Source organism: Festucalex cinctus, chromosome 20 (assembly GCF_051991245.1).
Source record: "Festucalex cinctus isolate MCC-2025b chromosome 20, RoL_Fcin_1.0, whole genome shotgun sequence".
NCBI lineage: Eukaryota > Metazoa > Chordata > Actinopteri > Syngnathiformes > Syngnathidae > Festucalex > Festucalex cinctus.
This window is the reverse complement of record NC_135430.1, coordinates 9,038,793-9,063,403: the sequence shown is the minus strand read 5'-3', so window position 1 is coordinate 9,063,403 and position 24,611 is coordinate 9,038,793. Positions and strand designations below refer to the sequence as shown.

At 44.3% G+C, this 24,611-nt stretch overlaps 3 protein-coding genes across 8 annotated transcripts in view; 2 read left to right on the top strand and 1 right to left on the bottom strand.

Annotated features, from left to right (window-relative positions):
* Positions 1–2,071, top strand: part of sugct (succinyl-CoA:glutarate-CoA transferase) — a 35,716-nt gene extending 33,645 nt beyond the window's left edge. For both annotated transcript variants that reach the window (XM_077509738.1, XM_077509737.1), the window contains exon 17: positions 1,558–2,071. The gene's annotated coding sequence lies outside the window, so the exon portion shown is untranslated. The remainder of the gene's footprint in view (positions 1–1,557) is intronic.
* Positions 1,186–8,792, bottom strand: inhbaa (inhibin subunit beta Aa). The gene is made up of 2 exons (XM_077509739.1): positions 8,171–8,792; positions 1,186–2,454 (listed from the first exon to the last, which is right to left on the bottom strand). Exons 1-2 carry the CDS (start codon positions 8,634–8,636, stop codon positions 1,625–1,627), a joined length of 1,296 nt encoding a protein of 431 aa, XP_077365865.1. The 5' UTR covers positions 8,637–8,792; the 3' UTR covers positions 1,186–1,624.
* Positions 3,322–24,601, top strand: nub1 (negative regulator of ubiquitin-like proteins 1). Of its 5 annotated transcripts, XM_077509733.1 has the most exons (17): positions 3,322–4,361; positions 11,633–11,702; positions 11,938–12,027; positions 17,432–17,561; positions 17,917–18,084; positions 19,105–19,169; positions 19,285–19,349; positions 19,555–19,749; positions 19,815–19,903; positions 20,721–20,827; positions 20,889–21,075; positions 21,174–21,281; positions 21,562–21,714; positions 23,110–23,256; positions 23,339–23,404; positions 23,487–23,652; positions 23,828–24,601. In XM_077509733.1, exons 4-17 carry the CDS (start codon positions 17,445–17,447, stop codon positions 23,962–23,964), a joined length of 1,770 nt encoding a protein of 589 aa, XP_077365859.1. In that variant the 5' UTR covers positions 3,322–4,361; positions 11,633–11,702; positions 11,938–12,027; positions 17,432–17,444; the 3' UTR covers positions 23,965–24,601. The 5 variants fall into 5 exon arrangements, with proteins under 5 accessions (XP_077365859.1, XP_077365861.1, XP_077365860.1 ...); XM_077509735.1 differs by lacking the exon at positions 17,432–17,561; XM_077509734.1 differs by lacking the exons at positions 3,322–4,361; positions 11,633–11,702; positions 11,938–12,027 and adding an exon at positions 16,821–16,835.
* Positions 24,602–24,611: the final 10 nt, after the last annotated feature.

Sequence of the window (24,611 nt, the reverse complement as noted above, 5' to 3'; positions counted from 1 at the left end):
TTTTTTTTTTTTGGTGGGGGTGTTGACAGTATACAAATCTGAACGTAACATTTTGCGCCGTCAGTGTAGAAACACATTATTCTTCATTGTTCTTGAGCCCGTCTATGGCCTTTCGCATCATATGTTAGCATTACGCAAGCGGACATTCATTATTATCTGGTTTGGTTGAATGTTTTGGTGTTTCAATACGTGATTGGCGTGTCAGTTTTAGCGTGATCCTTAAAGCTGCTGAATGCAGAAAATTGAATTTCGAATCGCTCCTGCCACCAGTGGCCGAAAATTGAAACTGCACACACTCGTATTCACGTACACAAATGCGCACATGATGGTGGGAAATTCGAGCACTATTGTCCAGAGGCTTGCAGGAGTACCCATTTGTGATAAATGGTCAAATAAAAAAAGGCTATTGTAAAGATATTTTGGGGCAAATTGTTACATATAGCAGCCTTAAAGGCATACTTGACTCGTTGAGCCATTTTCAGCAGTAAAAAGTTAATATTTTGTCTATAATTAATGTGGTAACTTTTGACGGATTGGTAAATTTTGACGAATTTTGCAAGGCCCACAGAATATTGTTCTATTGCTATAAAAATATGAAAAGAAAGACTAGAGTCTCTTCTTTCATCAGTTAAAAAAAAAGTATATTTGTATCTCTTTCCGATTTGCATCAATTAACATTAGAATATAGCTAAGTATCATCATTATTCACAAACCTGTTGAAAACACTGGAAAAAGCAGCTTTTTGCAACTTGGTCCTGGCTGATCTCTTATACTCTGCTGCCACCTGCTGGCCTTTATTGTAATAACTACCATTGCTTTAAGCCACCTTTTCGTGTCAAAAGCTGCATCAAAGCATTCTGTAAGCTCTTGCATAAAACATTTAAAAAAAAAAAAAGTATAAATACGTTTTTGGCAGTGAAGAACAAAGTATTAAAAAACGTAATTATACGCTTTTGGGTTTGAATGTGTTAAAAAGTAATTTTTCTACTTGCTGTCGACTGATGATGACATCACCTGTGCTGAGGAAGTAGGTAACGACCAATCATGGCTCAGTTTACTGACCAAACCCAGAAAACAGGTGAGCCATGATTGGCCGCTGCCCACTCCATCAGCACAGGTAATGTCATCATCAGTCGACAGCAAGTAGAAAAATTACTTTTTAAAGGCAAAATAATTAAGTTATCAAATTCATTCTGGACAGAATATTAACTTTTCACTGCTGCAAATTGTTCAATGGGTCAAGTTCCCCTTGAAAGTGGGAGTGACAAATAACCAGCTTTTTGTTTCATCAAATTGAATACGTAAGTCCTTCATTTCTTGGCAGTGTGAGAACAGGTGCTAAGGAATACTTTTTTGACACACGTGAGGGAGGTGTCAAGTTGTTATTTTTGTACGGAACGTATCCCCCCGCGATAATCAGGGGTTCACTGTAATCAAACAAGTTGCATAGTTTGTGCTGCGTCGTCGCCAACATGGTCTCAGGCCACGTCCACTCCGTTCTTAACAAAAATATATTAATATTCTTTTTTTTTCTTCTTCTTCTTTTTTGTCTGAAAGTGCGCCGAGGGCAGACGTGACCCGACGGGGCAAATCGGCCGGCCAAGGAGAGCGTCCAGGGAGGCGCCTAGGAGCAGCCGCACTCGTCCACGATCATGTTGTGGATGTCCTTCTTGATGATCTTGTGCTCCTCGTTGTAGTAGAGCATGGACATGGCGCGCAGCCGCGTGGGCACGCAGCACGAGCGCAGTTCCTGGAAGGGACTGTAGCCCCGCATGCGGTAGTGGCTGATGACGTTGGAGTGGAAGGAGAGCGCCGAGCCGGTGATGCTGGCCACGTGCAGCGGGCACTCGCCCTCGCAGTAGTTGGCGTGGTAGCCGGCGGGCGCGATGATCCAGTCGTTCCAGCCGATGTCCTTGAAGTTGACGTAGAAGTGGCGCTTGCAGCACACGCGCACTTTCCCGTCGCACTCCAGGCCGCGCTTGCGCCGGCGCCGCGCCTCGCCCGAGTCCTCCGGCCGCACCGCCGCCATCAGGAAGGGCCGGTGCGACTGCTCGCGCGGGGACTGCTCGCGCCGGTTCCTCGGCGCCGCTCCTCCTCCGCCTGACACCAGCACGGGCGTGGCGCCCGAGTCGGCGCACAGCGGGCAGGACACCCTGACGCTGAGCGCCGCGCCTCCGCCGCCTTCCAGAAGCGCCTGTACCGCTGCCGACACCGGGAACGTGTGCCAGCCGCTGCGACGGGTGTCCACCGTCTTCTCCGCCAGCAAGACGTCGTCCTGCGGCGGCGACGAGGCGGCGCCGCGCTGGAACAGGCGGATGGCCACCTTGGCGCGGCTGCGGTTGTTCTTGGCCAATCGCAGGAAAAGCCACACATTGGCCTGCTCCACCAGAGACACCTCGCCGCCACCGCCGCCATCTTTGGACAGGACGAAGGTCACCGTGTCCCGGGCGTCACCTGAGATACACAAGACAAACACAGTCAGCTGCAGGTAACCATGGCAACCCAACACACAGACATATAGCCGTGTCTTTATATTTTGGAACACATCAGAACGTGTCCAAAACACAGAGCGTGGTCATAAGAACCACATCAAGCCACTCGTCTCCATTTGGAGTCTCAAAAACCTTCTCGAACCACTCATAGATCTTTAGAACTGCCTTGCAAAATCTTGCCAGATCTTTACAAGCACCTTAGATCCTCTGATAAGTCTTTATCTAGACACCTTAGAACCCGTGATAAGTCATTCGAAATAGCCTCGGACCCTAGTATTTGGAACCCGAAAACCCCTGATTGGTACTACTCTAGAATTTCTGATGGGTTTTTCGAACCACTTGGAGCCTCTGAGAGGTCTTTAGAACCACCCTAGACACTCTGAAAAGTGTTTTTACATCCACACTAGAATTATTAGAACCTCTTACAGGTCTTTGGAACCACATTAGAAACGTGTTAGAAATGGCTTCGGCCAAGTCTTTAAAAACACTTTAGAACTTCTGATCAGTCTTAAAGTGATGCTTGACTCATTGAGCCATTTTCAGCAGTAAAAATGTTAATATTTTGTCTCTAATCAATGTGGTAACTTTATTTTTCATGTACAATGAATACCTTTAAAAAGTATTTTTTCTACTTGCTGTCGACTGATGATGACATCACCCGTGCTGAGGGAATAGGTAACGGCCAATCATGGCTCACCTGTTTCCTGGGTTTGGTCAGTAAACTGAGCCATGATTGGTCGACAGGTGATGTCATCATCAGTCGACAGCAAGTAAAAAAAAAAAAAAAAAAAGTTTTAAAGGTATTCATTGTACATGGAAAAATAATGAAGTTATCAAATTCATTCTGGACAAAATATTAACTTTTCACTGCTGAAAATTGTTATTGAGTCAAGCATCCGTTTAAGAACCATTTGAGGGGCTCTGATAGCGCTCACATTCGGTTGTTAGAACCCCTTTAGAGCGTCCGTTTAGTCTTTCGAACCTACGACAGGTCATTAGAAATAACCTAGAAGCTATGCTAGGCTTTTAAAGCTTGCATGCGTGGAAACTCTGGCAGGTCGTTCCAACTGCTTTCAAACAGGAAGGTTAATAGAAAGGTGTGTCACATCCTTGGGCATTTTCATGGATCATCAAACACCTGTTGTGAAATGTGATGATCAGCAAAAAGTGCTAAAACTATGAAGATTAATTAAGATGATCTGCAAAGTTAAAAGTGTATTTTTGGTTTAGAAATTTTAAATGAGAAGAATGGAAAATTGGGATAAATTTCGTGCAATTTTAAGGAAAAATGCTGTTATTAAAATGTAATTTTTTGGGGGTGGGTAGTATTTATGTATCAGAATTGCAACATAATGTTGTCTTGTGAAAAACACTTATGTCCATTTTTTTAAACGTTTTTGGGATATCTGCATTCAGTTTCATCCCATAAACATTAAAAAAAATAAAAAAATTCACAGGACAGCGACAACATTTAAAAAAGTAAAATAGTAAGATTTGAAGGTGTTCTCCAAACAAGTGGGATGGGGAGGTTTTAGTTTGTGAGCGTTTTTGGAGTGTCCAATCCGTGCGTGGGTTCACCAAAGGTCGGGATATCACGTGCGGCGGCCGGCTGGGTGGGCGTCAACAACGCAAAGTCCGAGTCACGACGGCCGCCACTCGTGCGCCAGTCGTGGCGTGCGGGGGCGCTCCCTTCACACGTTTGCAGCGGATACTCAGAGGTGACGCTCTCGCTTGCCGTCATCATCATCATCAACACTCTGTTCATTCATTTTTTTTTTTTTTTCAGCTGACGAGGAGGCAGTGAACGCACCGCCGCATCACGGGGCTGCAACGTCTGATTTGAGTGGGAAACGCGCACATGGCTGTCAGGTAACCAAGGCAACGACACTCGGAGTGAAACGTAGTTTCATATACTCACATATTATATTTTTAGAGTTGCAACTCGCATTTTTTTGAAATCAATTTGTTGATTATCTTTTCTATTAATCAATGAATTGCATATAAAAAAAAAATGTCAAGTGGGTTTTTCGTCCCATAACTTCATTGAAGGCTTTGAATTGTGAACGCTTGTTTTTTGTTTGCCTACGTCTGCCATCCTATTGGCTGGCAACCAGTCGCGACTCGCTACAAAGTCAGACGGCATCAAAACCATCCATGTTGGGTGGATTACATTCAGAAACAAACACAACTCATGAGAAAACAATTACAATCAGTAAATATTTCAAATGGGGATTATCTTTTCAATGTCCCGGAATATCGCAAGACCCTGAATGCCTCATGACGAGAAACATGCGTGCTCAAACATGTCAGCACAACAACCAAAACAAATCACCTCATCAATTTCATTCCCGCGTTGGACAAAAAAAAATATCACATAACCATGTGAAATTATCCATATAACTTTATATAATTTTTTAAAATGTAATTGTGCTCCCTGTTTCTTTTTGTTTGTTTTATTTATTTATTTATTTTTTAATTATTATTATTATTATTTATGCCGTTTTGAGTAATAGGAAAAACTGAAAGTGCAAATTAAAATGACATGTTTGTAATTGGTAAATGGAAATTTCTGCAACTTTACAATAAAAAAGAAAATTTCAAAAAAAAAAAGTAACTTAACACGTTAGAACATGTAATTTATCATGTTGAAACGTAAACTTTACATTAAAACACTAACTTTATCACATTAAAATCTAAAATTAAACACACTAAAACATGAAATTTATCACTTTGATTCTGAAATTTATCACATCAAAACACGAACTTGAGCATGTTAATTATGTCAAATTTATTATATAATAAGGTGAAATGTATCGTCTTAAAATGTGAACTTTATCACGTTAAAAAATAAAAATATACGGCCCTACATAAATATATATTTATTACCTTTAAACATGAAAACGATCACATTGAAATGTGAACTTTATCATGTTGAATGTAAAATTTACCATGTTCAAACGTGAAATTTGTCATATTTAAATGTGACATTTATCACGTTAAAATCCAGTTTATAATATTATCACTCAAGTAATGATCCTGAACTTTTTTTTTTTTTCCCATCGTGGCAGCCATCCGCTTCCTTATGCAGCTGAGCGTTTGTTCTTCATCCTCGCTGGGAAGAAAAAAAAAAGAAAAAAAAAAGCCCCGAACCACATGAAAAGCATCCTGTTGATTTTCATCAAGCCTATTCCCTCATTGACAAGCGTCAGGCTCAAAGGACGCGCAAACATGCGCACCAGAGTCCACGCCCTCCTCGGCCTTATTGGCAGCACATGTGAGTCGTTTCGCGTGCGCGCGCACGCACGGGTTGGAAAATGGGCGTGAAACAGCTGGTAAACAAAAGCCGCCAGCGTGTCCCCGACGCCAAATGATTGAAACGCGCTTGCCGTCAAGATGGGAGGAAAGGAAAAAAAAACAAAAAAAAAAAACATCCATCTCTCTGCGGCTTCTTTTCCTCTGGGCGGATCAAAGCGGACTTGCAGACGGGATTCTTCCCAGACAGGAAGCCAAAACAAAATGGCCGGCCACACACGCCCACCGCCGCCAATCACGTTTGCCCTCAGACCTGTCAATCAACTCCACTTGCACGTTTTGTATGCTTAACATAGTGCCTCATAAGTCTTGAGCTCGAATTGAGTCTTTGAGCGAGCGGTCGCGCTCGCCCTGGACTGGTCACTAGTCACTTCAGAGCCCATGTATGTAAACAAAGAACAAACGTCGCCACAACACAATTTCTTGGCCGTTTTTTGGGGAATATTAAGTAATTGCCACAAGATGGCGGCAAAGCATTCCTTTTTTGAAACTCCTTCACTCACTTCACCATAGTTCCTTGTCCCCAAAGATGGTGACAAAAGACAAACGTGGTCTCAAAGAATCTCCTCAATTCAATTCAACATAGTTCCTTGGCACCAAAACGCCACTAGATGGCACCAAATGATAATTGTACAGTATTGCTTTGTCCTAAGCACCAAAACAATGAAATAGTTTTTTTGTTTTTTTGTTGTTGTTTTTTTTTATTTGACTGATATTTGAATTATTGGCAGTTAATAACATTAAAAGTTAATTGTTTCTAAGAAACAAAATTATCAAGTCATATTTATCACACAAAATGTTCCTGTCTTTTATACATGCTCCTCAAGCTGTCTTAAGAGGGAGCCTTAAGATATTGTTGCAATACACTAGAGGGAGCTGTGAGAGATGTGCTTTAGGATGCGGCAGCCATTTTGAATTAACACAATAGCAGAAAATACCTCAAATGATGTGGAAAAACATCCCCATTAGTGAATAGGGAACAATTGCCACCACGTGCCCTAACTGGCCACGCCCCCACCTGTCACAGGTGCCGCGTGATTGGTTAAAGAAGGCGAACTCGGCATCAAAAATAAAATAAAAATTAAAAAAAAGAAAGGATGAAAGGTTGGCAGTTTGAATCCTGAGTGAAGAGCAACAAAGAGTTGCTCAACATGGCCGACACATGAAAGTGCTGTGGAGGAATGTCGCTAATGATGTGTTCAATTAAGTCCAATTAGCCGAATTGTCCTCTGTGCGCCACTTGCACACGCACACGTGCACACGCACGCACGCACACCCTGTTTTTTTTTGTGTGTGCTCTACTAAACAGACTCAGGAGTCTCGGCCAAGAATTCCGCTGTGTCGTCGTTTGCCCAATTAATTAGCGAGTCCCTGAACGCATCGCTTGTCGTCGACAAAAGCGCAAGTGGCCAGTGCGCCGCTGCGCCTTCTCACGGCGTCGCGTTCAAGCGCACAACAACAACACTTTTGAGCAAATCGCAGGCTATTTTCGGATCGGCGGCTCCGCCTACGCGTTTTGGCCAATGAGGGCCGCCGCCCTCCTGTGGCCACCAGGGGCACGACAACTACAATTGACATTACTTTCTGTTGATTTTCAAATTGATTTCATATTATTATTATTTCAAACTTCAAAACTCCACAAAAAAAGAATACTTAGAACTTTAAAAAAAAAAAAAAGATTCATTTGCTGATTTACATGAGCAACATTCATTTCCATTCCTTTACTCCAAAACAACAGGGACATTATTTCAAATTGACAGTGCTGAAAATGCACAAACATAAATTGATGATGATTCACTTAAGGGTTTGGTCCATAAAATGCGCCAAAAAAATTGGCGAAAAGGTTGCTGATGAGTTTCCAAATTAAAAGCAGATGTTTTCAACTGAACAAAATACAAAGATCCTTTCACGGAGAACTCCGGAAAATGGAGATTTAGAAATTTGGGCAATGAAGTGATGCTAAGTCGATGTATCGATTATCTGAATAGTTGTCAATAAATTTAATAATCGATTATTTGTTCTCAGTAACTACTCTGACTAACCAATATTAAAATGCAGTAGTGTTGTAAACCAAAGTTGTCATCAAAAATAAGACAAAAAAACCGAGAAGTCAACTTCTAATCAAAGGTTTGGAGACACTTGACTGTTAAATAGCATGAGAAAGTTTTTCAAGACTTTTGTTTGGTTGTTTACATTTCATGTTTGTTACAGTTTGAACATGATGGCTGCAAAAAAATAAATAAACTGATACATTCAGAAACTACATCAGTAAAAGTTAAAAAAAACAAACAAAAGATCAGCGCCGAGTCTGAATTCTACATTGGCATGCAGTTGGCGTATTTTAGCGCCGGCCGCCGCGGACTCACCTGGCTCGGCGAAGGTGATGATCTCGGTGGTGTCTTGCTCGTCGTCGTCCCGGGTGCGGGCGGCCGGCGGGGTCGCGACCCCTCCTCCCGCACCCCGCCCCCTCCCCTCAGCCTCCCCCTCGATGTGCACGCTGCCGTCGTCGGCCACCCGGCCCACGTGCAGCTTGCGCAGGGCGTTGAGGAGGGCGGCGCGGGGCACGGGCCGGGTGATGTTGGGCCGCGCGTGGAGGTGCAGCATGCTGAGGATGTGCCGCTTGACCGCCTCCACCACTTCCCGCTGGGCCGTCTCCTCTTCCTGGCTCTCCCGGGCCGAGGCGCCCTGGTTCCCCCGCATGCCGGCCAGGGCGCAGGAGGGGCAGCGGCCGGCGGGCTCGGCGGCGCCCGGTGAGCGGGTCAGGTCCGAGGACGAGTGGCACACGTGCAGCAGGAGCAGCACGGCGCCGCTCAGCGCCGTCAGCGCGGACATGACGGCGGCGAAAAGGCGGCCACTTCCAAGTTGGTGCGGCCGCTTGGAAACGCGCGCAGGCGGGGTGGACGGAGGAAGAGGGAAATGAACGCGAAAGTCAACTTGTGGCGCTGGCTCTCCCCGACGATCCTGGCAGGCGCTTGCTCTCCGCTTCCTCCCGGCTGAGTGATCCTTCAATGATCCTTGGCGCACTAGTTGAATGCTTTCAGCTTGGTGGGTGGAACCGCACTCCCCTCGCTCTCGCTCTCTCTTTCTCTCGCTCTCTCTCTCTCCGCGCCATGCTGCGGTCGTCCCTGGCCGGCAAACTCCCTCCCTCCCTCTCTCTCTCTCCGCTCACTCTCTTTGTGACTCACGCGCATCCAACTTTTACCTTCTCAGCTTCTTTTCTCTCCGCACTCTGCCTGGTGGTCCCCACTTTGAAGTTCCCCCATGACTTGCCATGAGTGTCCGAATGAAACATCATCTTTCCCGTCCGCGTCAGTGCCAGATGATGCGGTCCAGGCAGACGGCCACCCACTCTCAACCTCACGTCATTTTGATTTAGTTTTTTTTTTGCTGCAATCATGGACATGTCTGACTTTTCTCATGGAACTCACATGAGCTGGGATGCCGCAGGAAAAAACCTCTACGTTCCATCTAAAAGGTCACCCAAGTTCTAGGCTGCTCCCAAAGACCGTTCAGAGTCCACGATATTCGATCTAGATTCTAATATAGATCAAATATATTGTCAGTTTCTAACAACTCAGTGCTAAATCTAAAGCCCTATCCAAGGTTCTAGAGTGCTTCCAAAGACTCATCTAACGTCAAGTGTTTTGAAAGCTGTATCAGGTGTTCTCAGGTGGTTAAAAAAAATGTGTCAGAGATTCGAAGCTATTGTTCATGACCTATCACTGGTTTCAATGTGGTTGTAATTAGAGGTTCTAGGGTGGTTCTAATGGTTAGTCGGGGTTTCTAGAGTGGTTCTAAAGACTCATCTCAGGGTTTCTAGATTGGCCATGTCAAGTGTTTCGAAAGATGTATCAGGTGTTCTCATGTGTCTCAAACCTGTCAAAGAGTCTAAGCTATTGCTCATGACCTATCACAGGTTCCAATGTGGTTCTAATTAGAGGTTCTAGGGTGGTTCTAACGATCAGTCAGGATTTCTACAATGGTTATGAATCAGAGAGGTTCTACAGTTATTCTTAGGTGTCTAGGCTATCTCTAACTACATACATCAAATGTTCTAGAGTGGTTCTAAAGACTCATCTAATGTCAAGTGTTTCGAAAGCTGTATCAGGTGTTCTTGAGTGGCTCAAAAAAACCTATCAATGGTAAGCTATTGCTCATGACCTATCACAGATTCCAATATGGTTGTAATTAGAGGTTCTAGGGCGGTTCTAACGGTCAGTCAGGTTTTCTAAATTGCTTATGAACACATCAGAAAGACTCTACAGTGATTCTCAGGTGTCTAGGCTATTTTTAACTACTGACATCAAAGGTTCTAGAGTGTGGTTCTAAAGACGTATCAGACCTATCATGTTTCTAGAGACTTATAGGAGGGTCTATGCTGGTTTTAATAGCCTATCAAAGTGTCGAGGGGGGGTTTGAAAGATGGTCTAGGGTGGTTATAAAAAATTACCAGAGGTTCCAGGCTGTTTCTAAAGGTCTGCAACAGGTTCTAATGGCATACAAGGTGGTTCTTAAGACCTATCCAAGATCCTATCAGGGGTTCTAGGCTATTTGTAAGCCCATCTTGGACAGATCTAAGGACTTGTCAGAGGTTCTAAGGTGGTTCTAATGACTTAACAGACGTTATAGGGAAGTTCGAAGACGCCTCTGATGTTTCAAGACACGTCAGCGGTTTTAGTGGTTCAAATGTTGTAAGGTGGTTCTAAAGACCAGTCAAAAGTTCCAGGCTATCTCTAATGACCTTTCACTGGTTCAAAGGTGATTCCAGTGACCTATGAGAGATTCTAGGATTGTTGTGAAGACCTTGGAGAGGTTCTCGAGGGTTTTAGTGTGAGAGCTTGAGGAGCTCAGCACCGTGGAAACTCCCAAGTGAAGCCGCTGCTTCGAGTGAGACGCTTGATGTGGTTCTTCTCACCACGATCTCTATTTTGGACGCTTTGTGACGTATTCTCACCATATCCGGGAACACCTTATGAGGAAAAAGGGCTCCAACATCTGCTATGACATCATTACGTCGTGACATCATCAGCGTGTGACTCGTAGCTCGTCTGCACGCTTTCCTTTAACGCGCTACCGGGCGGAGTAGCGAGTCATCCGGTGACGGATGTTTGCATCTGTAAACGTGGATTCGCCCTTTCAACGTGTGATGACAGGCAGAGTCATTAAATTGCCTTCCGCTAGATGGCAATATGGAAAATAATTTTTCTGTTTGGATGCAACGCATCTCTTGGGGTATATGATTTATTTTTATTTTTTTGGGAGGCTTTCGGGGACTCCATGTCAAGGCTTGTGTGGGATTCCCAACACGCAAACTGAGCGGCTTTCTCCAGTGACGCTTGTCACGCCGCGATGTCACCACACGTCCTTGGTTGCCATGGCAACGGAGCGAGGCCACAAACATTCACGACAACACTGTATGTGTGTGTATGAGTGTGTGTGCTGGGGGAAAGCCCGTGACCTCAGTGAACGCGCGCGCCAGAGCGCCATATGTCCGATGTCCAAACAGGAACAGGAAATGATGGGAGACAGCCAGAGGGGAGGAGGCGGGACTTGGCCAAACGCGTCGGAGTGGCGTCTCCGAATGCAGCTACTGTGTGTGTGTGCGGGGGTGTGTGTGCGTGCTGACTCAGCATTTGCTGGAGTTATTCAAAACACAAACATTCTCCCTTCGTCTCTTTACTCAACATTCTGACGTCTTCTTCCCGTAGACGCCACTCTTCAATTCTTAAGTAACGCAGCGTGCGCGTGCGTTTGCGAGAAAAGTTGTCAATTCATTCCTCAACACTTGACTTTTATTTTGAAAAGACTTTTCTTCTTTTTTTTGCCAGTGTGTTTCCCGTGGCCCTGCCCTCACGCTGGGGATGATGATGACGAGGATGAAGAGCGTGTTGGAGGAAGGTGAGCAGACGTGTGGTGACACTCAAAGTCTTGACGCGTGACATCATCATCAATGACACTCGCACGCACACACATGAAGGTCTCGTCTGCGCCGTCACTTTCTTTTCCCTTCTGAGTCAAATGTGTGCACATCATCATCATCATCATCATCGTCGTCGTCATCCTCACTTTGAGCAACAAGCGGACGATCCTGACAAAGTTTTTTTTTTTTTTTTTTCCACTTTCTGTTTTCCAGACAAAGCGTCTCACTGTCTCAACTACAAAATTCACACATTGTGGAGCGGCTGCTCTTCTGCCTCGCGGATGATTGACAATGGTCTGGCGGGTAAGCCCTTTGATTGACAGCTTTTTTTTTTTTTTTTTTTTTTTATCTAGATTTTTACATAATGGACCTAGACGTCCATAAGAAATTAGTGTTAATTTCGTCAACAAAAACTATAATAATAATCCATAATTTTGTAAAAACACATTTTTTACCGGACTAAAACTGGACGAGACAAAAACCCTCATTAATAAACAATAACTGGGCCAAAATCAGTATACATTTTTGTCAACTGATGAAGACAAAAATGTCCTTCACGTAATAAAAACCGGACTAAAATCTATGGACATTTTAGCTCATGAACAAAAACGAGATAAATTATATGATTTTGTAAAATCTTGTCTCTGCTAATCTCTCACTGTGACTCCTGTCATGTGACACACCCCTTTCAAATCTGCAGCTAGCGAGTGCAACTTGCACAAACACGTGGGTTAAAGGTTAAAAAAAGAAAAACCTAAATTATAGTTATAACATAACATTAAAGGCATACGTCACTTATTTAGCCCATTATAGCCATATAAAGTTAATATTTTGTCTATAATTAATTTGATACTTTCATTATTTTTCACGTACAATTAGTACCTTTAAAAACACATTTTGCAACTTGCTGTCGACTGAAAATGACATCACAAGGGCTCAGGTAACCAATCACAGCTCAGCTTGTGAATGTCACATAACAAACCTAGAAGACAGGTGGGCTGTGATTGGTTACCTGAGCCCTTGTGACGTCATTTTCAGTCGACAGCAAGTTGCAAAATGTGTTTTTAAAGGTACTAATTGTACATGAAAAATAATGAAAACATCAAATTTATTATAGGCAAAATATTAATCTTTGACTACCAAAAATGGCAAAATAAGTAAAGTATCCCTTTAATCCAACAACAATTTTAATCCACCCGCTAACTAATGCTGGCTAATTTATTAGCTCGTAGCTTGGAGCCATAGTAGCCACTTGTTGATATGCTATAATTGTGTGTCAAGTTGTTTTTCATAAAAAAATAAAAATGAGAGAAAATTTGATGTGAAATAGTTTTAGATCTGGAATGTTTAACGTGTGTGTTGAACGTTCAAAAAATAATATACAAGTGAAAATTAAAAAAACTAGACTAAAACATAGGCAGTTATTGTTGACTAAAACAAGACAAATAAAATAGTTTTCTTGGACTAAAGTAAAGACTAAATGTGAGATTTATAGTCGACTAAAAATTGACTAATCAAAATAGGATGAGGTTGGCTAACTGATAAAAGCTAACTGGACTAAAACAAAACAAAATGGCTGACACTAATCAGTTGCATTTCACTAAACCAATAGATACGCTAAGAGCTAACGATTTATGCGCCACAGCTCATGAACGCGTCCCAAATCTTACACCATCGTCCGAACAAAACAAAAAAAAAAAAAAAAAAACAATACATTGCTGGTTTCTCGAATAAGCTTGGTTGTTGACGTCTTTTTCAAGACCACCAATGACGGGACGCCATCTTCTCACTAGCACGACTCACTCGATGGGCCGCTTCAGTATATCGTGCAGACACTATGTCATCACAAAGTCAACATAACATCCACCATGAACAGGTGACGTCATGCTTGAAGAGACGCGCGTGTGTTGAGACCCATCACAATGTGGAGGTGAAGTCATGTGAGGACATGTAAACCGCACACACACGCACACGGACATTCCTCCGCAGTGTGGGGAATGTCAATGAGGACGAGCGAGCGACCGGTCTCCGGCGGGGCCCCGAGTCAATCGGGCGCACGGAGGAGGCAGGCAGCTGAGGCCATGACGTGCCGATTAGATTTCGATCGGATGTGGCTTGGATGTATATATACGCGCGGCACTTTGCTCACGCCCGATGAATTATTCATATACATTGATGTGTTTTGGTGTTGTTTAAGGTGAATGCACTTGAAAGCGAGGCAGCGCATCGATTTGATTGGCCGCTCGGCAGCTCGCTTCAAAGCCCGAGAGTCGAGTCAGGACAGCGGCAGACGCGTGCCGCTACGCTGCGCTCACCTTAAACGCACTTGCGCCGCCAAAGCCAACTCTTTTCGTGACACTTTCTTGACGACGACGCAAAGCTCTCAGAAGAACACGTTCAAAGGCAAAACAACTTGTAATTACACATTTCATGTATTTATTTAAAACACATTTCAAACACTTTTTCATTTCCCTTCATGTGAAGAGATGCTTTTAAAGGCACACTCACGCACATTTTTATTTCTCTGGTCTGACCTTTGACCCGTCCTGTATGGCGACGCTTCCTGCCATGTGACATGTGGCCCGCGTGTCCCATGATGCACTGCAGCAGCAGCAGCAGCGGGTCACTCGGGGGGAAACTCATTATCAATGTTAGCATCATCATTAGCATCATTAGCGCACCGCCTGACGCTTCACACGGCTTCAAACGCTCTCGCAAGGCGGCGGCGGCGCTGCTCGGTCCCAGCGGACCCGAACGCAGCGGTGTGCGTGCGTGCGTGTCCTACATACGCTCACTGATGAACTTCACCTGAACTCTGACGCTGCCATGCATAGTCTCGTGCGCGTAACCATGGCAACGATAACCTCACCATGCCACCATCCATCCATCCATCCATCCATCCATTTATTAGTCTGTTTATTCAACTGTCCATTCAGTCATCCAATTCATGTTCATTCATTCATCCATACATTCATCCATTCCATTTATTCATGCATTCATCCATCTGTCCATTTTTTCATCCATTCATTTTTTCATTCGTTCATCCATCATCCATGCATTCATACATCCATCCATTGATCATCTCTTTATTAATCCAGTCGTTTTGTTCATGCATTCATTCATCCATCTGTCAGTTTATCCGTCAATTCATTTTTCCATTTATTCATCCCTCCATCCATTTATCAAACTTCATTCATCCATTCATTCCTCTCTTTATTAATCCAATCATTTGTTCATGCATTAATTCACCCATTTGTCAATTGATTATATCCATTCGTTTATTCATTCCCCCATACATCCAATCATTTGTTCATCCATCCATCCACACGCATTCAGAAATGCGTTTCTCAATAATTTATTTATCTATCCATTGGTCCAGCCGTATATTGTTCTGTCATTCATTCATTCATTCATTCATTCATTCATTCATTCATTCATCCATTTATTAGTCTGTTATTCATCCATCCTTTCTGCCATACACTTTTAATCCAATCATTTGTTCATGCGTTTCTCCATCTGTCCATTTATTCATCCACTCATTCATCCATCATCCATGTTCATTTGTCCATCTATTCATCCTCTGTTTACTTATCCAATCATTTATTCATTCATGCATCCATTTGTCAATTTATTATATCGATGTTTTTATTCATTCATCCATCCAATCAATTCTGCATTCATTCATCCATCCTTGCGTCCATTCTTCCACTCATTTATAAATGTGTTCATCAATTGGTCCATTGGTCCATCCATCTTTTCTACTGTCATTGATTCATCCGGTCATTCATCCCGTTTATTTAATCACATGAGGAAAGTCTTGAGTCATGAAGGGGGCCCAAAAACCACCGCAACCTTGCAAGGTGAAAGCTGATTGATGGCGTGAGCAACAATCGGCCGCCCAGGCGCAGCCGATTGTTGATTGATGATGGGCCTTCCGCCAGGAGACAGCGTTGTGGAAAAGTCCACAAGCCAGCCGGGGGCGAAGATGATGAGGATGACGAGGACCCTCAAGACGGTGTCTGGCGTGACGATGCCGACAGTCCGTTGCCGGGACGGTCGAGAAGCAAAGTGCGAGCTCAGCAAAAAAAAAATGCACGTCTCGGGTTTCATTTGACGGACGCGTCCAAATCCCCCCCGAGCGGAGATCACGGCGCCGAGCTTCCAGCGGGCGCTCAGAAACTTCCGCGCTCGCTGATGGATGCTCGGCAGTTCGACGTTCCCCGACACGTGCAAAACATCCCGGCGGATTCGACCTGGCGCGGGTGTTCGCAGCGGAAAGTTCGGCGGCTCCTCAAAAACGCTACCCAGTAGAACAAAAGAAGATGCCAGAGTGTACGAAGAACAAGAAAATGGACCAAGCAAAAGAGGTCAGATGGACCAAAAATTGGACAAAGTAGATGTCAGATGTAAAAGAAGAAAACAAGTAGACCACAAAGACATCAAATGGATCTAGTAGAAGATATTAGATGGAGCAAATATAAAATGGACAAATGAACAAAGTGGAAGGAGCCAGATGGACATAGTAGAAGATCTAAAACAAACCAAGTAGGACATGTAACTTTTTTTTTTTATTATTCTGTCAATTTGCGCCATTCGACTTCCACCAATTCAATGCAACTTGCAAACAAAATCGTCAGCTCATTCAGCACATCTGGAAACTATTTTTAACATTCCCCAAATTCCCACATTTAAGCAATAAAATTCCCAAATTATGATCTCTTTTATGATATTGATCTCCTCCTTCCACATTTCAAATCCAAACTTCCATTTATTCAAGACATCCTGTGTTCTATTAATCTCTTTCCTAATACATTTTCCCCAATAAAGTTGGCAAGTAGTAAATATATTTGATTTGTGCATTTCATGATTGATTCAACTTAGTATCCAGTTGCACATCTCAACAATTCCTCATAATTACACTTGAGATGAATTCACCCGCGTTTTAAACACAAAGAGAAACATATGGTTGTGTAGTTGAGTTGCCAACTTGTGTTCTACAACCATCATGTCATTTGTCGTGTCAGTGCTGCCACCTGCCGACGCAGATGATGACCAACAAGTTGGCCGTCGGCCAATAACAGGAAGTGACGTGAATCGTTTAGTGTTCGATCGTATGTATCTGTACACATCTGTTATATAATTTGTTAACTTATGTTATCGAATAATGCGGCGCCGCGGTAAGTCAGCAAGAAATAAAAGCGTAAAAGTGAACGCAGAAGGCCATAAAATGAATTTGTGGTGACTCGCTAACTTCGGTGGGTTTGCTTTATGCGTCAACTTCCGCTTCCGTATTGCAGCAGAATAGATAGTCTATTTTACAATGGCGTTACTCCTCAGAGCGATGTTTGAGCCAGTTCTATGTCGCTACGAAACTGCTAAAGGCTATCCGTGTGAGAGCATCTTCCTGTTGAGAGCATCTTCGGATGCGTCGTTGACGTGAAGAAACAGAAAGCGAAGAAATAAGGTGGTGAGAAAAACAACAGCCGAAAACTCCAGCAACCAGATACGAAAGACATTGGAAGCACACACGTCGACGAATTTTGACGGCCACGTTCACGCGCTTGGAATTCCTGTCTTCACGTGACGTCACGTTATTTTGCTGACCTAATGACAAAAATGAAACTTTTTTTTTTGGGACGCTAAGCTAGCCGACTGACCGGACCAACTTGAGTTCGAGGCCGAGTTGTCAACTTGTGACGTCACTCAGGTAGCCATTGAGGATGGCGGAGCAGAACCTGGAAGCTAAACTGAAGAACCTCCTCAAGCAGGACAAGATCCAGCTGTGGAAGGCGCCCTACAGCGATGACGCGCAGCAGCCCGGACACGCGCACCTACAGGTCCACATTTTACTTATACTGATCATCACCGCAGCTATGATGATGATTATATTATTGATTATGACAGACGCTCGTTTTTGTGCGCGTTGACGAACTTGACGCTCTGCTCGAGATTCTGACTGTCGGTGCGTCGAGTGTCCGCCAGAGGGCGCGCCAAGTCGCCAGGGTAACCAACATAAACAACAACATCCTGTCAGTGAATTTCAATCTCCAGCGTCTAGGTCGAATAATATAAAAGCGGCTTTTTTTTCCCCCTTTTGCACTGGTCGCCCCATACTTTCAGGGCACATATGGGCAGAAAAATAGACTGGACTTGGTCGTGAATATTTGTGCGATTTTCTGGTTGGTGATTCAGGAGCTAGCGGAGCGCTACGGCACCCTGCTGCGCATGCCGGGGTCAGAGGTCGCGGCCGCTCTGGAGGTCATCCGCGTGCAGGCGCTGAGGAGAGGTCAGCGGAATCAGACCTTTCGGGAAACCAACATCGCCACCGTCGAGCTGCTGCTGCCGCGAGGCTGCAGCAAGGTGCGTACGCCCTCATCTTTCCTCTTCATCATCAGCGGCTTTCTTCCAAATGTGTGTTCAAATAGCAGTTGTTTGGTTTATAACTACTTTAAGACTACTCGTATGGCCCCAGCTGTGGCAGCTGTACTTATTTTGAATTTATGAAACTGAAACATGGGGAGATTGGGGAAGGGTCGCAAACAAGTTCAGGCGTTTTTTTGTTTTTTTTTTACTGCCCGTTAACAAAAAACAACCCCCATGGTGCCAGCCGATTTCAAGCATTTTAATTAATCTTTCAAGGCAAACAGAATATTGTTTGCTTTTACCACATGGAAGATTACATTACATTCTTTCATTAGAAAAAAAAAGTGTGTTTTTACCTTATCCTATTCTTTCTCCTTAATCACCATTTGAAAATAGGCAATTTTCGTGACATTTGAGTGAAAATTGAAAAGACAAGGAGAAAAAGGAACAATAGGGACTTCGGAGCGGTCACTGCTCATGCCGTAACAAGCTTTTTGTGAAAAGATACATTATCTCCACAACAATGACTTTGACACAAATATTTTTTGTTTAGTAACGCTCTGTGAATTAGGTTTAATATGACAACGGCTTTGATCATTCACGTCATCCTTGAAAGCGTTCTATTTAATCAGATTTCATCAGATTCCGTCATGTTTCATTGTAATTTCATACACCGGCAGCCCATTGAAAAGAGATACAATGCTGCCATCTGCTGGCCATAGTTAGTGGGTGTTTTTGATTCCACAACCCATTGACCAGGCAGTGCTGCACTTGGATGTTACACTGCCCATTGATTTAAAAAAAAAAAAAAAAAAAGAAATGTAGTTGACGTCATTTAACATTTATGGCGGCATACGTTGTGATTTTACTAATTGTTATTAAATGTTTTTGGCGGTCAAAATAATTTGAAAAATGTATTTCGGATTTTCACAATTTGAAGGTAAGTCTGGACCATATCCCCGGCAATTCACTGCAATAATCATCGTGGTCATTGTGACGTGTTTGTGCTGCTTTCAGGACAGCAAGTCAAAGACGTTCATGGAGACCAGGCTGGATGTGACTGCTCAGGAGCTGATGGACAGGTAAGCCATGGCAATGATGGAGTACGATTTATTTTTTTATTTTTTATTTTTTTTTATCCAATAAGGATACTGGTTAAGTATGGGGCTAACAAGCTAACTTGTGGCTGTGCGGCAGGATTGCACAAGAAGTTGGCCTTAAATCCTTCAAGGTGATCCTCAATGGGAAAACTCTGAATGGCGGTGAGTTGAGATGACGTTTGATGTTTGTCCAATTCAACATGCAAATGTTAAATCGGCTTAATTTCCTCAAGTCTAGCATCAGCTTTTTTTTTTACTAACCCTTTCAAGCTCTGAGCATTTCTGCTTTCTTCCAGTTTGTTTCCTCAAATTCCTGTTGAATCCCTTGAAAAATATCCAACTTATTCAATATTACAACCCTGTTCAGGTCTGCGCCTGGACCAGCAGGGCGTTAGCAACCACAGCAAGATGATGGTCCTCAAGGCCAGCGCCGTCGCCTCCGCTGGCGCCGGGCAGTCCACTTCTCAGGGCGGCAGCGACGGCCACCCTGCTTCGCAGTCCGCCTCGCACGACCACAGCGTCCAGCGCACGCACAGAGGCTTCCAGATCCTGGCCGAGAGAGGTAAACCCGCACGCCTGCAAGTGCTCGCCCGCCAGGAGCATTGAGAAACTTCTCGTGATTGACAGACGGCAGTGACGACCTTCAGACCACGCCCTTCCTGGAGGTCGCCGACCAGAAGGGAAACCCGCTGAAGATCCCCCACAAGGAGAAGAAGGTAGGTGGGACATTTGTGGAAATTGTACACAAGTATATATTAATTTCTGTAGATTCTTACGTAGGCGTAAGTCTCACATATTATTGCTGTGGGATGGGAACCCAGGATGTCAAAATATGGTCAGTTTCATGTTTTTTAGTTATCACAGCACTAATGAGTAATATAAAATTTCACAGTCCCTTAAATGAAGATGTGTAAAGGAATCAAAACTCATTTGTCCTGAGGATGGAATCTTGTAGCACACCAATATTATCTTTATCTGGTATTTTCTTATGTTAATTTATTAGTATTTTTTATTAGTGATTAGTGAGTTTTGAATTTTATTTTATTGCATTTATTAAATTTTAATAAAAAAAAATTCTGTTTTTCGTTTTTTTTGTTTTACACGATAAGGGGACATTATATTTTATTTCAAGTGGTATTGTCAAGTTCTCAACACAACAAAGGCAAAGTCGAGCAAGCTAAGTAAAGAAAAAAAAATCACTGTTATGTGGAAACCAATAAATTCGGTCAGTTTCTTATTTTTTTTTTACAAATGTCTTATTGTCTGCATTATTAGCCAGTTGAAATTGTGGAAAATATATAATTACAGTAACTTTCTTAAACATTCCTCTAAAACTTTACCTCTTCCCTCACTCTGTGGGTGCCGTGTTGCTTCAGGATTGAAAGTTTTTTGGGCGGTTTTTGACAAATGAGTGAAAATAGGTTCAATTCATCTGAGGAAGCCTGTTTTATTCAAATATGCCATTTGTTGTTTCTATAAGTGAAGCCAGAAAAAAAATCTCATCTATTAATTTCTGGCCCCGATAACTTTCAGGCACTGATCCTCGCCATGGGCCTCCATGAGAAGGGGCGGGCCCTCATGAAGAGGAAATGCCACGACGAAGCACTCTGTCACCTCCTGCAGGCTGACCTCCACTTCAGGTGAGGATGAGGATGATGATGATGATGATGACGATGGTGACGCTCATACGTGCGTGTCCAGCGAGTGCGGCTCGGAGCTGCTGGGCGCCGTTGACAACCACGGCGTGCTGCAGCTGGACATCGTCTGGTGCTACCAAGCCTTGGAAGCCTTGTCGTGTCTGGAAGACGGGCGGGAGCGTCTGCGGCTGGCCGAGGACTGCTTCCACAGATGCTACGGCGAGCAGCAGCAGAGGTTGCTCATGATCAAGGTGCCGCGTGAATTTTGACGTCATTTGAAAATCGGAGATATAAGCACTTTTTTTTTTTTTCTGGTGGCAGCCACGAACACTTTTCTGTGCGTGTGCAGGGCAACGCGGGGCGCGAGGAGGCGCTGTTCCTGCGCCTGCACCTCCTGCAGAGCCTGCTGGCCTTCGTGGACGGCAACGACCTTCAAGCTCAGCAGCAACTCAGCCAGGTAGGAAACCGCTCGATAATCACACCGTTAAAATGAGTCGCCAAAGTTGAGTGAAGGTCGCTGGAGTCTTGTTGGGCATTCAAAAGGTTTCTTTACGTCTATAACACAGAGCAATATGGCGGCCTTGCGACTTCAAAAGTCTTGGCCTATCGGCTATCCAGTCATATATAAATATCAGTGGTCAATAGTGACCACTTTTCCACCATACCTCCCCAACAAGACTCCAGTTTGGCTGAGTTCAGCGTTTGTGGCCGGTGAACTTGTCTCGCGTTTGCGTCAGGTGGAGCTGCTGTACGCGCGCTTGTGTCCCGCCGCGGACAAAATGACTCAGCTGATGCTGCTGGGCTTCAGCGAGCGAGAAGCCCGACTGGGCCTGCGAGCGTGTCACGGCGACGTGCACGAGGCCGCCATGCTGGTCAGCAACCAGAGACAGGTAATTGCGCAGCCGCTCGTACTTACTCAGTCCAAATCAGCAACCTGTAGGACCTGCGACTTCCTTGGAAAAAAAAATGCATTTGTCTTGAAGTGCATATTTAAAAAAAAAATGTGCATTTTAAAGTTATTGTTCTGTTTTGTTTTGATTTTGAAAGAAGATTGTTGTGTAATAACCCACCAGAGTGCACATGCCACCTAATGAAGCTCGTGAACCAAGATTATTTTATTCTTTTGTTACTGTTGTATTTGTCTACATTTGATGTTTTAATTATCCCAGCACATATGAGTTATGTTCTGATTTTAGATGACCATTATAAAATGTTGGGCGGCACGGTAGTCGAGTGGTTAGCACGTCTGCTTACCAGTTCTGAGGTCTCCGGTTTGAGTCCAGGCTCGGACCTTCCTGGGTGGAGTTTGCATGTTCTCCCCGTGCCCGCGTGGGTCTTCTCCGGGTACTCCGGTCTCCTCCCACATTCCAAAGACATGCATGGCAGGTTAATTGGGCGCTCCGAATTGTCCCTAGGTGTGAGTGTGAGTGTGGATGGTTGTTCGTCTCTGTGTGCCCTGCGATTGGCTGGCAACCAGTCCAGGGTGTGCCCCGCCTACTGCCCAGAGCCAGCTGAGATAGGCGCCAGCAGCCCCCGCGACCCTTGTGAGGAATAAGCGGTCAAGAAAATGGATGGATGGATGGATTATAAAATGTTGATCCAAAAAAAAAAAAAAAAACACTCGACAGAGCTGAGGATGGAACCTGACATGGCATTTTCCAATTTTAATTGTATTTTTATTTTTATATTTTTACTAGTTATTAATGTAGCTAATTAAATCAGTGATTGAACGTGATTTTTGAGGTGCTGTTGGGGCGCAGCGATGTATGCTAGCAATCTAAGGTGTCGTGCCATTTTGCTAACTCAAGCAAGATACATATATACATTTTTTTTTTTACTTCTTGAAAAGCAGTCAAGGAGTCTGTCAGACAGCGACAATTTGTATTAAAGTATTAGCTGTCTTTTTAAATTGAAAAAAAAAATCGAAAAACTTTCACTGTTGCAAAGCCACAAAGACAATCGTGCACAAGTGTCAGAATAAAAGCCTGGGGCCAGATCTGGCATGCTGCATCATTTTATGTGGCCCAAATTATTTTGACTTTTAACAGATACTGTATTATTAGCATTTTCTAAACATTAATTTGCTTGCCATACTTTTCTATGACTTCTGATTTCATGTTTTTTTGTTGCTATATTAACAACCAAGTGCAGCAGGAGTAAAATGACAACATTTATAACAGCCCTCTAGAGGAAATGGTACAAAAATGAGTTTGCCAAGGTTGACGCTTTGTCTGACTTGATGTTTGACTTCATGTGACTTCACGTGTTGTCGCCACGGCGATCAGGAGCGGGAGGAGCTGAGGCAGCGGGAGCATCGCAAGCGGCAGCAGACGAAGGCCAACTTGGCCGTCCTGACCGAGGCGGGCTACGCCGCCCGGGACGCCGCCGCCGCGCTGAAGCGGGCCGACGGAAACCTGGACCGAGCCTTCCAGGTTAGCGAGCTCGCCTCTCTCGTCGCCGCCGCGGGACGGGACCGCGGGGTGCTCACCTTCTCCTCTCGTCGCTCGCTTTCAGATCCTGCTTGACGCCAGCCAGACGCTCGCCGCAACCAATAGCGATCATGACCAGAAACTGCAGCAGGTTGATTGCATGTTGTCGGGAAATGAGTATCAATCAATCAGCCAATCAATCCATCAGCTGAATGTTGCGATCGCGTTTGCAGTTGTTGTATTTAGGCTTCGAGCGGTCGCCGGTCGAGGCGGCGCTGGCGTTGACGGGCGGCGACGTCCAATTGGCGACGGAGCTGCTGATGGACAACTGGGGAGCCGTCCCCTCGTTAGTCACGTCCCCCTCTGAAGAGGAGCCTAGCACGTCCTCCGGCTCGACAGGTAGGCGGTGCCGGCCATCTTGGATGTGGCACAACGCATGTCAGAAAGTGACAATCTGAAAAGTAGGCAAACTTGAGCCCTCTCATTTATTTGTTGATTTGGGAAACAGTTAGTAAGAATTGTTTTATTTCTGGTGTAGCAGCAGTAAAATGTAATAAAAGGTTTCTCCCGGCAGACGACATCGAGCTAGTGAACGAGGTTCTGGAGGACATCCCGCGTCACGAGGACGACTACTTGGACCTGACGCTGGAGGAGGAGCTGCAGCTCATCAACACCATAAAGACGCACCTGTCGCGATCACTCACGGACTGAATGACGCCATGGTGGATGAGCGGTTAGCGCGCCCGCATCGCACTCCTCAGGTTCTGAGTTCCAATCGGCCCCAAAAACATGTTGGCTTCGCTGAAGGTGGGAGCGGCTTTTTGGCTGTGCAACTAGGGCTGAACGATTTATCGTCAATGGATCGCAAACGTGATTGCCAAGTTGCCAACACTGGATGCTTTTTTTGCTTGCAGCATTCCTGTCTTTACCCAGACACCCAAGCAAACCAATCAGCTGCGAGCTGGTTACAAAAAAAAAAAAAAAAGAAAACTGTGTGCAAAGTGCACGCTAAGGGTGCCTAACTTGAATCCCATACATAGAAGCCAAAATGCAATAAAAACTAACTATAATGAAAAATCCAAAACTATTGTAAACTGGGGGAAAGAGAATAATCGCGCAGCTACACAGTAAGCACACACCGGGGGGGAAAAACCCCCCGTAACAACCGGAAATCGATTATAGCATTTGATTATTTATAATATCAGCTATGTTGTTTGTTTGCACTATTTTTAATCATAAAATGCCAAGCTACGAGTTTTGAGAGGTAAACAATGATCTTGGGTTTTTGTTTTTTAATCTAGCTTTGCTTTGTCATTTATTACATTTACTTCACTAACATTGACTGCCATTGACAAGTA

Excerpts from the sequence above, each read along its gene's own strand:
- inhbaa (XM_077509739.1), bottom strand. The coding sequence starts at position 8,636 with ATGTCCGCGCTGACGGCGCTGAGCGGCGCCGTGCTGCTCCTGCTGCAC. Across the intron at positions 2,455-8,170 it reads CATCACCTTCGCCGAGCCAG|GTGACGCCCGGGACACGGTG; the intron begins GTGAGTCCGCGG and ends TGTGTATCTCAG.
- nub1 (XM_077509733.1), top strand. The coding sequence starts at position 17,445 with ATGGCGGAGCAGAACCTGGAAGCTAAACTGAAGAACCTCCTCAAGCAG. Across the intron at positions 21,076-21,173 it reads AGAGGTTGCTCATGATCAAG|GGCAACGCGGGGCGCGAGGA; the intron begins GTGCCGCGTGAA and ends GTGCGTGTGCAG. Across the intron at positions 21,715-23,109 it reads TGGTCAGCAACCAGAGACAG|GAGCGGGAGGAGCTGAGGCA; the intron begins GTAATTGCGCAG and ends CACGGCGATCAG.